The 14,525-nt window shown below is 33.3% G+C and overlaps 2 protein-coding genes across 2 annotated transcripts; one reads left to right on the top strand and one right to left on the bottom strand.

Annotated features, from left to right (window-relative positions):
- Positions 1 to 1,902: 1,902 nt before the first annotated feature.
- Positions 1,903 to 4,232, top strand: LOC112789926 (polyubiquitin). The gene is made up of 2 exons (XM_025832096.3): positions 1,903 to 2,126; positions 2,703 to 4,232. Exon 2 carries the CDS (start codon positions 2,703 to 2,705, stop codon positions 4,074 to 4,076), a length of 1,374 nt encoding a protein of 457 aa, XP_025687881.1. The 5' UTR covers positions 1,903 to 2,126; the 3' UTR covers positions 4,077 to 4,232.
- Positions 4,233 to 4,564: 332 nt separating this feature from the next.
- Positions 4,565 to 7,613, bottom strand: LOC112789927 (uncharacterized). The gene is made up of 3 exons (XM_025832097.3): positions 7,134 to 7,613; positions 6,557 to 6,639; positions 4,565 to 5,362 (listed from the first exon to the last, which is right to left on the bottom strand). Exons 1-3 carry the CDS (start codon positions 7,272 to 7,274, stop codon positions 4,771 to 4,773), a joined length of 816 nt encoding a protein of 271 aa, XP_025687882.1. The 5' UTR covers positions 7,275 to 7,613; the 3' UTR covers positions 4,565 to 4,770.
- Positions 7,614 to 14,525: the final 6,912 nt, after the last annotated feature.

Here is a 14,525-nt window from a genome sequence, read left to right as displayed (position 1 = left end):
GCTGGGGTTTCTTAGCCAACATCCACGGCCCAAACACTCCTGAAGAATCAGCTCTTGCCGTCAAATTTGAAATCCCCTGAGCCACAGGATTTTGTTCCAACACATTAGGCGACGGTTGAGATGGATAAGGAACAGTTAAATTCGACTTGTCCGCAATAATCGCCATTGTTGCATCTCGAGGATCCCCGAGGACCTTACTGCCCTCCATTGTAGCTTCTCTGCTCTCCTTCTCTGGTCGCCTACTCTTTGGGCAACCATCAATTCTATGCCCATACTTACCGCAACCAAAGCAGATAAGATGGAGACCTTCGTACTCTACTTTAAACTCCTTTCCGAGAACTTTTATAGCTGGGACAAGCTGGTTTCGCAGATCCACCTCCACACATAAGCGGGCAAACTTTCCTCTAGAGTGTATAGAAGTAGTTTGATCAATTTTCAACATTGTTCTGATCTTTCCACCTGCCCGCCATAGGAAGTGATAGGTGTAGAGTTCAACCGGCAGCTCCGGAATTCTCACCCACACCGCTAAGTTTTGCATCGCATCCTCTGACGGTTGAAACAACGGTCTCCATCTCTGTACTAACAGGTAGTGTCCTGCCAACTGTCACGGCCCTTCAAAGAGCGCGTGTTTATAGTCACCTTCGTTGTCAAAGCGCACCAGGAAGAACTCTCCAGGCAGATCAATTACCTTCACATCCCCGTTCTCAGACCAAAAACGGTAAACCCACGAGTCCATAGATCGAAATCCAATATTCTTACCGAGTACCTTGACAATAAGAGAAAGCTTCCATGGACGACACCATTCGTCATGCCAAACTCACCTCATCAACCTCTGGCTTTGGATTGAAGGGAGCTGCTCTGCCGGCATCGTCTTCAGAGACCTCCTCCAACATATAGTCCTCCGCTACCATCTGAACAATTTCCTCCGGTGAAAGAGACGTTCTCGCACCTCCCATCAAGAGTCTATTCTTATAAGAGACTTCATATTCTGCTTCCGCCATTTGACTTTAGCTTTGACGAGGTCACTCTTTTTTCAAAACCGGATGGTATTACTCTCAAAACTTAGGGAACCATTCACAGGTTGCAGATCCATGTCCGCTGATCTTCCGTTCTCCTCTCGTCTAGTATCACTTCATCCCCGTTAGGTTTGACCTTCTTAGTGCTGCGGTTCATCAAGTCTTTCTCTTGAAAAGTCGTTTCATCGGGCGCCGTCACTCTCTCACTCATTTAGAATTTTTTGATGTACTCTCTATCTTTCTTTTCTATTTTTAGTGCATATTTTAATATAGTTCTTGATCTTAATATATATATATATATAGTTTATTGATCTTTTTAATTAACTATTAGATTCTTATTAGACTGAATCTAAAATTTACTATTCGAGTTTATTTATTTGTAGATCAAATTTGATTCGATAAACTTATTTTATATATCTACAAATTTTATATCAAATACAAACAAATACAACAGATATTATGAATCGAATTCAGATTTGTCCAACCTTATATAGAAGATAACTCCTCTAAAATCAATTGGTGATGTAATAAGAATTCTCCTTTTCATTTTGCCCATTGAATTATGTATCACCATTTGGGAATCAGATTTTAATTTTTTATATCTTAAACCATATAGCAGCAATTCCCCAATGTACGCCATTTTTGGGTTACTCATCCTAATGGGTCACTACTTTTTTTTTGGTAAGGAATGGGTCACTAGTTTTGTACCCTCTATTTTTTTCAGGGCTGGCCCGTTAATTGCTAAAACAAAAAATATGAGGCTGGAAGATCCAAGATTTGAACCAAACAAAAAATGAAGGTAAAGAAAAAGAAGCTCCGAGATTATTGTGGAACCATATATGATTAACGGACTCTGTTATTAATTCTGTTAAAAGTCATTCTAATTCTAATCTTTGCTTATCGTCGAGGTTAACATTAACACGTGGCACATTTTTATTCGTTGCTTCAACGATATTTTCGTCATTAAGTCGGCACCTCAAAGCTATAAAATTCAACTCTTTCTTCCAACTCTCGTTATCGTACGCAACTCGCAATTGGAAATACGGAAAAGTTCTTTGATCGCAAAAACCTAATCTTCTTGATTCTGTTCATCGCGATCTTTGTTTCAAGGTAAGTCTTCGGATTCTGGCTAGCTGCTTTAATTGGTTGCTATTATCTGATTATAGAGGGCGTAGTTTGATGATTGCTTTAGGTTATTGATGATTATTGCTTTTGCATTTGCTTATTTTTTTGCTTTGATTTGTTTCCAATTTAGGAGAAGTGTGTTAGTTCTTACTGATTTTCTTTCTTTCATTTAACCTTGTTTCCGATCCGATCATTTTTTAATACGAACTCGGAAATTTTGATTAGGTTATGCTTCTCGATATGTTTATGCTTTGTGATTTAATCTTTCTTAAACGAGTCACGTGTTTAGTGTCTGTTGTTGGAAGATTGGTGCCAAGATATGTTTTTTATGTGTTGAGGTTCATGATTAGGGTTTCTGTATACAAACTTTCATAGTACTGAATCCGTGAGTCTGATGATCGGTTTGCGGTTTTTGGTTGCTTTGTCAAAGCTGTAGAAAGTAATGGTTTCTGAACTGGTTGCCGTTATGATTTTGTTGAGATTAGGTTTGTGATTTAATTTTCAGTTTGATGTCCAAGTACTCTCGGTGGTTGAAAATTTTGTGGCTTTTGTTTTGAACAGATGCAAATCTTCGTGAAAACCTTGACGGGCAAGACCATCACCCTTGAGGTGGAAAGTTCCGATACAATTGATAATGTCAAGGCCAAAATTCAGGATAAAGAAGGAATCCCTCCTGACCAGCAAAGGCTTATTTTTGCCGGAAAACAACTTGAAGATGGTAGAACCCTTGCCGATTACAACATTCAGAAGGAATCCACACTCCACTTGGTGCTTCGTTTAAGAGGTGGCATGCAAATTTTCGTAAAGACCTTGACTGGGAAAACCATCACCTTAGAGGTGGAATCCTCGGACACCATTGACAATGTCAAAGCCAAAATCCAAGACAAAGAGGGTATCCCACCTGACCAGCAGAGGTTGATTTTTGCTGGGAAGCAGCTTGAGGATGGAAGGACACTAGCAGATTACAACATTCAGAAGGAGTCAACGCTTCACTTGGTGCTCCGTTTGAGAGGTGGCATGCAGATTTTTGTCAAGACTTTGACAGGGAAGACCATAACACTAGAGGTGGAATCCTCTGATACCATTGACAATGTGAAAGCTAAGATTCAGGACAAGGAGGGCATTCCACCAGATCAGCAGAGGCTCATCTTTGCCGGTAAGCAGCTTGAAGATGGAAGGACGCTTGCAGATTACAATATTCAGAAGGAGTCCACTTTACATTTGGTGTTGCGGCTCCGTGGTGGCATGCAAATCTTTGTCAAGACACTAACCGGAAAGACAATAACCCTGGAGGTCGAATCTTCGGACACAATTGACAATGTCAAAGCAAAAATCCAAGACAAAGAGGGTATCCCACCTGATCAGCAGAGACTTATCTTTGCTGGTAAGCAGTTGGAGGATGGAAGGACCCTTGCTGATTACAACATTCAGAAGGAGTCCACCTTGCATCTTGTTTTGCGACTCCGAGGTGGAATGCAAATCTTTGTCAAGACCTTGACCGGAAAGACAATCACTTTGGAGGTTGAAAGTTCTGATACAATTGATAATGTGAAGGCGAAGATTCAGGACAAAGAGGGTATCCCTCCGGATCAGCAGAGGCTCATCTTTGCAGGGAAGCAGCTTGAAGATGGCCGTACTCTTGCTGATTACAACATACAAAAGGAATCTACTTTGCATTTGGTTCTGAGGCTCCGTGGTGGTATGCAAATTTTTGTGAAGACCCTGACGGGGAAGACCATTACTTTGGAGGTCGAAAGCTCTGATACCATTGATAATGTGAAGGCGAAGATTCAGGACAAGGAGGGTATTCCCCCCGATCAGCAGAGGCTCATCTTTGCTGGCAAACAATTGGAGGATGGTCGTACATTAGCAGACTATAATATCCAAAAGGAATCGACCCTCCATCTTGTCCTTCGCCTTCGTGGTGGCTTTTAAAATGGTGTGTGCGACTGTTATTGTGGCTTAGTATCCTTTTCAGGCTTAATGGATGTTGCTAGTTTTTCTATGTTAATTGGAATTGTGTAATGGTTTGAACAATTGCTACAGATAAAAAGTACTACTCTGTTATATAAAATTGCACTATTTTACCTAGATGGTATTTTTTTAAAAAATAGAAAGTATATATTTAATTATTGCTATAACAACGTAGTTAATATACTTTTATGGAATTGTGTATCCCCACCCACATAACGAGACATAATTGGTGATCAAAAGTTTCCGCACGAACTTTGCAAGTGTCTCGATTTTGAGTGAAACCAACCGACCTTATGCTGTTGGTAGGAATAGTTTGAGGTCTGCCAACACAATAAACAATTCTTGGATTAAGATTATTGCAAGAGCATACCATCTCCTTCCCTACTGAGCTGCAAATGGGTTTATTATTATTTAATCAAATTGTTTTTCAATTGAATGGAAGAAAGTAATAGACAAAACGCTTTATGGATTTAAGTAGGAAGAAGAACATAGCATGGGATGATTATGTGCTTGGATGCACCATGGACTTGAATTACCAAACTCGCAAAGTCACAATTCAGCAGTACATATCCCATCAAATCTTATATAGAATATGTTTGCGAAGTAAAGACAAAGCTTCTTGCTTATTCTTGTGTATGTATATCTATGGTTCCTACTAGTACATTCCATTCCCCAACTGAAAAGCTTCTTCCATGGCGCTCAAAATTGACAAAAGCTCACCAGCAATTAGTTCACTTGGTTCCATATTTGCAATGTTACTGCTATTGAATGAAGAAGGGTAAAGGTTCCCTCTAACTCTCTCAATTATCACAAACCTACAAACTGGGCACTGTCCTTTGCTTGTTACCCAAGGCACTATGCATTCCTCATGGAACATGTGGTTACATGGTGTCACCATAACTTCTTCTTTTGCCTCAAAATCTTCCAAGCAAACAGCACAACTCTTACCTTCTTCATCCTTGTCTTTCTCCCTTTCTCGAACACCATTTGACCCGTTGTTGTTGTCGCCTCTGTAGTATAGGCTGAGCCTCCGGGCTAGCCGCTTTGGCACGGGGTTGTAGACTTCTTTCTTGAGCTTGCTAAGAGCCATTGACTCAGAATTTTCTACTTGTGGGGGAATCTCTCTGGTTGTTGCGGTTCGTGGCGGTGATTGCCGAAAAATATCTCTGAACCTAGGGTTTGAGCCCCTTCCTATCTCGCCATTATTAAAATGAAATTGTTGCCTGTTATTTGGTTGTGCTTCAAAACTGCAAAATGGTCAAAGTTGGTCAATTAAATCAGCTAGGATTTTCTTGAGTCTTAACCCCTCAAGCTTATGTTTTAAAGCTCCTACGGAACAAAACGAGAGTGAATTGAATTGTGTTTATTAAGTGTGAAATTCACAGAGAAAATTTGGAAAGAAAATAGTCACTAGATTTGGGTATGATACACTTGATATTCATGATGCAGCTCATTGGTTTATGCAACTACTAAGATCAAATATAATAAACTCTGCCCTGACTATCTACCAAAGTTATACTCACTGGTTACAACGTTTGTGCACTGCAAATAATAACATTGTGCCAAAATTACGCTCCTGGTTTCTTCCTTTTACTTTCTTAATAATGGAAATTTGATATGATTTCATTCTTATTTAGGCTTTTTTATCATTTAATTCATATTTGAACAGATATCCAAATTGGTTCTAATGAATTTTTTAGATAGAATATCTTGGTTTCTAACAAATTTTTATTTTCTAGAAATCTTTAAAAATTATGCTTGTCGTACAGATTGATTTATCCATTATTTCGAAGAAAGGCTTAATTTGTCATATAGTAATATTTTTGCGATCTAATAGCCTTTTATATAGTTATATAAAAAAATATATGCACTACTACCGCAATTATTAAATACTTCCATGGGACACGGGACAAAATTATTCCATCTATTATAAAACTTCTATAACAATTGGTGTTTAAATTTATGAAAGAATAAACATTTAAATTGGTGTCTAAAAAATTTATTTTTCTAAATATTTGTTAGAATTTTTTGGAGACTAATTTTTGTATTTATGTTTCTTAAAAAAAATTACACTAAAAAACTTGATTAAGAATTGAGTACAAATTTAAGCTATAGGAACCTAGTTAAAGTTGGAGTATAATTACAGGTAAATACCTAAAATTTACAGATTTAATGGTTAGAAAAAAAATTGCTAAATCCTGATTCTTTAGCAAATCTGTTTAGCTGGTGTTCTCTGAAATTTACATAAAACAGAATACTTTAATTCCTATAATTAATGTGTATACCATTTGGAATGAGCATCAATAAATACTCAACCAATATGAATATCAAACTAATCAAGAGCAATCATATTTATATTAAGGAATTGTTGAATGATAACCTATTACCTACGTAAACAATTAAATTAAATTAAGGCAAATTATATTTCAATTTGGTCTTACTTTGGAGCAGTGTGGCGTCCTGATGATGGACTTCTGCTTTCCCACACCCTCCTTGGATCTATCACACCTGAATTCCTGTTACCCTGTTATTATAAACCAAAACCATATACAAAATAGTCACAAATTGAATTTTCTTTTCGACTAACTCACGTATCATGGAACCAATTATTAGAGATATAATTATTCATGTATTTAAATTTTTGGGAAAAGTAATATCATGATAGGATATTAGAATTTCTATTATAAAAATGTATAGTGTTCAATCCATGTCACAAAAATCCAAAAAGAGGCTAAAGAAACGACGTATTAGAGATATAATCATTTACTTATCTCTTTTTATTAATTTAAATTTTTGAAATAAATAGTATCATGACACAAATAAAAATTGTATATATTATAGGAAGAGTTTCAAGTATACCTGAAATACTGTGTTCCAATTATTTTAACCATTGATCTCAATTATAAAAAATATATATAATATATATTAATTAAAATCAACGGTTAAAAATATTGGAACACTAATATTTTAGGTACACTTAAAATTTTTCTAACATTATATATTTATATGTATACTTACAGTGTTATGGTTAGAGCGAGATCTGTAATACACAGGCACGTCATTGGAATCAGTATTATCAAAAGTGTAAACATTAAATGCTCTTGTATCACTACTTGTTCTGCGAGACCCAGGCAAAGGCATGAAATAATTGTTGCTCATGATGATTTCACCTTCCTCTTCAAACTAAACATGTAATGGGTTCCTTACTTGGGTTGTAAATATAGCTTCCAAGAATTTGTAAACTTTGGAAATTAATGGTGCTGTTCATTTAATTAGTTGTCACGAAGAACATATACTAAGTAATGTTGTCACTTCTACTCTCTCTGCTTTTCAGTTCCTTTAGTTTCTATTCCGATGCAAATCCTTATTCTTACTCCACGTTGATGATGCTTTTCCCTAGTGGCTGCTGCTCAGAAATGAATAGAAAGAAATCAAAGAATCATATTCTTTCATGTGCTAATGGATCCTTTTTATATTTATTTATTTCGGTGTTTCTTGGAGCATTTGAGAATTGAGAGGATCGAAATGCATAAATTAAATGAGGATAGAAGAGAATACATTTAAATTAATTTTAAGATGCTCATAGTTAGGACAATTAATAATTAAATTTTTAAATACAAAAATATTTAAAAAATAATAAGAATAGCCTAAAGTTACTTTATTATCCATCAAGCTTTTTTATTTTATATTTTTTAGTTATAGATGAAATAATTTGTTAATTTTAGAGGTAATAAACTCGTAATTATAAATATTACATATATAAAATTATAGATGTTAAGTTAAATAAAAAGAATTTTGGGTTATTGTATTTTTTAGCATTATAATTTTAAATATATATTATGTATCAGACTAAATATTTGTTTGGACGTTATTATTTTGATTAAAAAAAATATTTTTTTAATGAAAAAATATCTTTTTTTTAGCGTGTTGGGTAATTTTCTAGTAATAAAAATAAAAACATCAGAAAAATAAAAAAAAAATATTTTTTTTGAGAAGATGTAATTTACATCTTTTTTTTAAAGATTTTTTTTAAAAAAAATATTTTTCATATAATAAATAAACAAAAAAATATTTTTATATTATTATACCCAAACATAATTGATTAATAAAAAAAATCTTTTTATATAAAATATCAAAATATAAAATTATTTTTATTTTTTATAAGATTTTTTTAAAAAAATAACTTAAAAAAATTTTCTTTTAGAAGTTGACCCAAACAAACCTTAATATCAAGTGTTAAAATTGTATACGATGGGATTGGTAGATTTTTGTTGTCTGAGGTAATAACTATGACAAATTCAACTTTTTTGAAATTAATGTTATTTATAATTTTTCATATTAAAATGAGAACTCGTGATGCAAAATACATGGATAAAAAAGGATTCAGTTACAAGATGAGCCCTTTTTTATACATTAAATGAGAATTATGTACTATGGTTGATATAATAGTTATAACGTATAAGAAATTGACCATTACTCATTAAAATTGGCTTTTCAAATTGATTTTAACCTTTCATAACGATGATTGTCATTTTTATATGTAGTTTTAATTTCTTGACACATAGTGAAAAAAAAAATCAAAAAGAAAGAGAAAAAACATCTTACATATATACTTGAAGAGCTAAGAAGATTATCTACTCTAATGAAAAGAGAAAACAAAAAGAATGTTTTAAACACAGAAGGAAAAAAAGAAGCAGCATAGTTTATTAAGTAATGCTTACCAACACAAATACAACAATTCTTTTTGGTCTGAGTAGGAATATGGTAGGAATATAGATATAAGTCTTAAATTTGTTTTCTCCGTTTTTATATGATATATTCAGATTATTTTTAAGTTTTAAACGTATTCATTTTGGTATCTGATATTTATAATTTTAATCAAGTTGACCCTTCTTTTGCCAACTAATTTCAATAAAATACCTATATGTGTAATTCATTTTATATTTGATAAATGAAAACAATTATATATTTATATTTGTAGTTTTTAAAAATTAAAAATACTTTTAAAATTATCTAAAAAAATTTTAAAATTGATTTATATTTATTAAAATTAAAATATCTAATATAATTTTATATATTAATAAATATTTAAATTTACTCTTAATTAGTTATTGAGGCCAAATTTTCCTCTATTTGTTTGTTTTCTCATAAACAATTCCCGCCAATTAAGCAGGTCTTTATATATTCCCTCACCGTAAGAGTCTACAGAAACTGCAGCGGACACACATTACCTTCACATATTCATCAGGTATGAACTTTTGGCTAATTTTTTTTGTTATGGAAGTAAAAGTGGTGATATACTTTAATATTGTAATTTTTGGTGTTTTTTAAAACTGTGGAAGTACACAAATTTCTGGGTTCGATTTCTGTACTTAAAATTTTTTAATTTTTTTAACACAAATTTCTAGGACCGATTTGTGTATCTCTCAGAAATTTCTGGGTCCGATTTGTGTACCTCTCAGAAATCGGACAGTCCGATTTATGTACCTCTAGAAATCAGACAGTCCAATTTGTGTACCTCTAACAGATCGGACGGTCCGATTTCTGCTTCTCTAGTTAAACGATCTCACATTTAAGTATAAACTCCAACAATCCACATTTAAGAAAAACACCACTACCACTCCAATATTAAAAATAAAAAATTCATGAACTTTTATCTTGAATTATTTTGTATTTCTCTAATTATTGAGCCTCTCTTTTATTATTCTCTCTATCTTTGAAGGATTGCCGAACTGAAAGTCAATTCAAAGATTTTTATAAGCTGAATTCTAATATGTCTATGCCTATAATGGTAACATATATTTTTTTAATATTTTAGTAACATATTTTTTAGTAATTTTTTTAAAAAATATTATTTTAATTTTAACAATACATTCTAAAATATTATAATTATGGTAGTCATCTTTATATAGTATATTAAAATGTATCTTTCTATAAATTTATGAATTAAGTTTTAAAGTAGTCTCTAAAATTACATTTGGAATTTAAAGTGGTCCTTAAACTTAAAATTACCTAAATTTATTCTTGAAATTGCATTTTAGAACCCAAACTCGTCCTTTAAGCAATTTCCGTTCACTTAGTACCACCGAAAAACTGATCTGGACTCTATATTGACATGTTGGCAAACCTTAAAACGACACAGTATTGTATTGGCGCGCAAACATTGTGAAACGATGTCGTTTGACACTACATTATAACCCCTCTCTTAAAGTTAAATCAACACTTCTCTCTCCCTCTCAAAATACATACTGAGACGTTTCTTCTTCCCTTTATTCCTCAACGGCAATGACGTGATTGGCGTCGCTGCAGTTGTTGTCTTCGAAAACGACTACACTCCAGCATTGGTTTTATCATCGTCATCATTTAGAGAAAGTGTGCTGAAGACTATTTCTCCCTTAAAAGTAAGCAAAAAAAAAAAAAGAAAAAATAAAAATAAGAGATATTCTGTTTTACTTTAATGTTGTTAATATAATTTTTTTAATAGTTAAATACAGTTATTTATGGTTAATTTTGTGGGTATGTATGTTGATAATTTGCTGTTTTTGCTAAAATTTCATCGGAACTAATTTTGTTAGTGACCAGAATAATTTTTTTTTAATCAATGGTTGCTCATTATGGTTGATAGCTACTTCATTTTTTTAGCTTGATTCAGATGTTTCAGATGAATGATCCTTTTATTTTTTTGATGGTGATATATTTTAGCATCCTTTTATTAGCATCATATTACCATCATAAAATAATTCATCATAGTAGTTATGACATCTATTGTGGTTGTGCATTCATTTAATTGGTTTAGTTACGTTGGTTGTTAATTTTTGTTCACTTATATAAAAAATTTTATCACAAGATATGAATATTAATATTATTTTTTATTTATAGTATGTGAAAAATTCTATCATCAAGACAAATTTTATAAACGGTCATTTGTTTTAACGGTAAAATTGCAAGCCTGATTTAAAATTATTTGGAGCATAACATAACAATGTAATGAAATTTGATAGTAGCATTCTAAACTTATTGATAATCTCATTGTCCTTCAAAAAAATATGTTGCTAATTTCTAAATCTTGCTTAATACATGTCAATATGGCTTCTATAATTATTTGATTGTTCACCCTTTATGTGTGTGTAGTATTTTAGAATAATAGCCTATCATGATGGATAAGAATTCAGCAACAGACATGAGAAGAGAAAATCTAGAGATTGTGATCTAATTGGTGATTACGGTTTTTCAAATTTCCCACAAGGATCAATATGCCATCAAAAAGTTTATCATGTATTATCACTTATTCGTTACTTATTCCATGTGTTAAGATAGAGTCCAAATCAATTTTCTAGCAAGTGGATGGAAATTATTTGAAGGATGAGTTTGGATTCTCGAGTGTAACTTTAGAGATGAATTTAAATAACTATTAAGTTTAAGAACCACTTCGAGTCCCAAATACAATTTTAGAGATTACTTTAAGACTTAATTCATAAATTTATTGTAAAATAAATAATTAAGGAAGATATAAAAAATATGAAATAAGAAAGTGTAAATAAAAAAATCTAGTATTAATATAATTAGTTCACTATAAATGATTCATATATGTGTTTATTTATTATATGAAGTAATATATATATATATATATATATATATATATATATATATATATATATATATAAATGAGAGATATATATTATAGAAAGAGAGAGATATCACTCAATAGAGAGAGAATTATTATAGTTTTTATTATTACTTGTGAAACATCATCGGAGGTTAACCTCCTATTTATAAGCATGTAGGATGAAAATTTTCCACCTTCATTAATATCATTCTCTCTTGAGAATGTAAGTCTCATATGGGAAATGGGCATCCACGTCCCATTCCTATCACAACACTCTCCCTTGGATGACCATTTAGAATTATTGCCTCATTAAAACCTTACTAAAGGAAAACCCTGTGGGAAAAACCTTAGTGAAGGAAAAAGAATACAATATCCTTTGTGATTGGGACTGTCTCATTAAAAACCTTGTCAAGAAAAACCCAATGGGAAAAAACTTGACCAAGGAAAAAAGAGTACAGTCTCCCCCTCTTGCCGACATCATTTAATGTCTCGAAATCGGCGCATCCTAATCTCATGTACCAATCTTTCAAAGGAGGATTTTGGGAGTGACTTTGTGAACAAATCTGCCAGATTGTCACTTGAGCGGATCTGTTGGATATCAATTGTCCCTTGATTTTGAAGATCATGAGTGAAGAAGAATTTGGGAGAAATATACTTTGTTCTATCACTTTTGATGTATCCACCCTTAAGTTGAGCAATGCATGCTGTATTATCTTCAAACAGGACAGTTGGAGCTATCTTATGATCCATCAGTCCACATGATGATAGAATATATTGAACCAGACTCCTCAGCCAAAAACACTCGCGACTAGCTTCATGAATCGCCAGTATTTCAGCATGATTAGAGGATGTTGCAGCAATCGCCTGTTTCGTGGACCTCCAAGATATAGCTGTACCACCATATGTGAACAAGTATCCTATTTGAGATCTCCCTTTATGTGGATCAGACAAGTATCCGGCATTTGCATAGCCAACTAGTTGTGACTTGGATCCATAGGGATAAAACAATCCTATATCAATCGTCCCATGAAGATATCGAAAGATTTGTTTAATTCCACTCCAATGTCTTCTGGTTGGAGAGGAACTATATCTTGCTAGTAAATTCACCGCGAATGATATGTCAGGTCGCGTATTATTAGCAAGATACATTAGCGCTCCAATGGCACTAAGATATGGTACTTCAGGACCAAGGATATCTTCATTTTCTTCTTTAGGACGGAATTGATCCTTTTCCACATCCAAAGATCTTACAATCATTGGGGTACTTAATGGATGTGACTTATCCATATAAAATCTTTTTAAGATCTTTTTTGTGTATGTTGTTTGATGAATAAAGATCCCACTTTTTATATGCTCGATCTGCAGGTCGAGACAAAACTTAATCTTTCCAAGATCTTTCATCTCAAACTCTTATTTTAGAGTTTTTATAATTGTTGGAATCTCTTCAAGAGTCCCAATGATATTTAAATCATCAACGTACACAGCAATTATAATAAATCCAGAAGCAGTTTTCTTTATGAAAACACACGGGCATATATCATCATTCTTGAATCCGTTTTTGGCCAGATACTCAGTAAGACGATTATACCACATTCGTCCAGATTGCTTTAGACCATATAAAGATCTTTGCAATTTGACTGAGTATAACCCTTGCGAATATTCATTGGATGGTTTAGATATCTTTAGTCCTTCAGGGACTTTCATATAGATATCCCGATCTAATGAGCCGTATAAATAGGCTGTTACCACATCCATTAAATGCATATGCAGTTTATGATATGCAGATAAACTGACCAAATAACGCAATGTTATCGCATCCACTATAGGGGAATACGTTTCTTCATAATCTATACCGGGCCTTTGTGAAAAACCTTGTGCCACAAGTCGGACTTTATAGCGCACAACTTCATTTTTCTCATTTCGTTTTCTCACAAATACCCACTTATATCCAACAGGTTTTACATCTTCAGGTGTACGGACTATAGGTCCAAAGACTTCACGTTTTGCAAGTGAGTCTAATTCAGCCTTCATGGCTTCTTTCCATTTTGGCCAATCATTCCTTTGTCGACATTCTTCGACTGATCTTGGCTCAAGATCCTTACTTTCATGCATGATATTTAATGCCACATTATATGCAAATATTTCATTGACAATTGTCTTATTTCAGTCCCATTTCTCTCCTGTAAAGACATAATTTATCGAGATCTCGTCATTTTCACAATTTTCAGGTACCTGAACGTCTTCTGGCATTATATCAGAATTTTGGACAACTACAGGTGTCTCTACTATGTCTTTTTCAACAGGAATAGTATTTACCTCTTTTCTCTTTCGAGGATTTTTGTCTTTGGAACCGACAGGCCTGCCACGCTTCTGGCGTGAATTTGCTTCAGTGGCTGCTTGTCCTACTGGGACATCAATTCGAATTGGAGCATTTTCCGCTGGTATATAAGATTTGGTTATCCTCTTTGTATCGGAAAATACATCAGGCAATTCATTTGATATTCTTTGCAAATGTATAATCTTTTGAACTTCTAGTTCACATTGCCCTGATCGAGGATCTAAATGCATCAACGATGACGCATTCCAATTAAGTTCCTTTTCAGGGATCTTCTTCTCTCCCCCTAATGTTGGAAATTTTGATTCATCAAAATGACAATCCGCAAACCGGGCTTTAAATACATCTCCAGTTTGTATCTCAAGATATCTCACTATAGAGGGAGAATCATATCCAATATATATTCCTAATTTTCTTTGGGGTCCTATTTTGGTACCATTAGGTGGTGCAATGGAAAGATATATCGCAC

This window comes from Arachis hypogaea, chromosome 3 (assembly GCF_003086295.3).
Source record: "Arachis hypogaea cultivar Tifrunner chromosome 3, arahy.Tifrunner.gnm2.J5K5, whole genome shotgun sequence".
NCBI classification, from domain to species: Eukaryota; Viridiplantae; Streptophyta; class Magnoliopsida; order Fabales; family Fabaceae; genus Arachis; species Arachis hypogaea.
The sequence above is the reverse complement of the archived record's forward strand: the minus strand, read 5'-3'. Positions and strand labels throughout refer to the sequence as shown.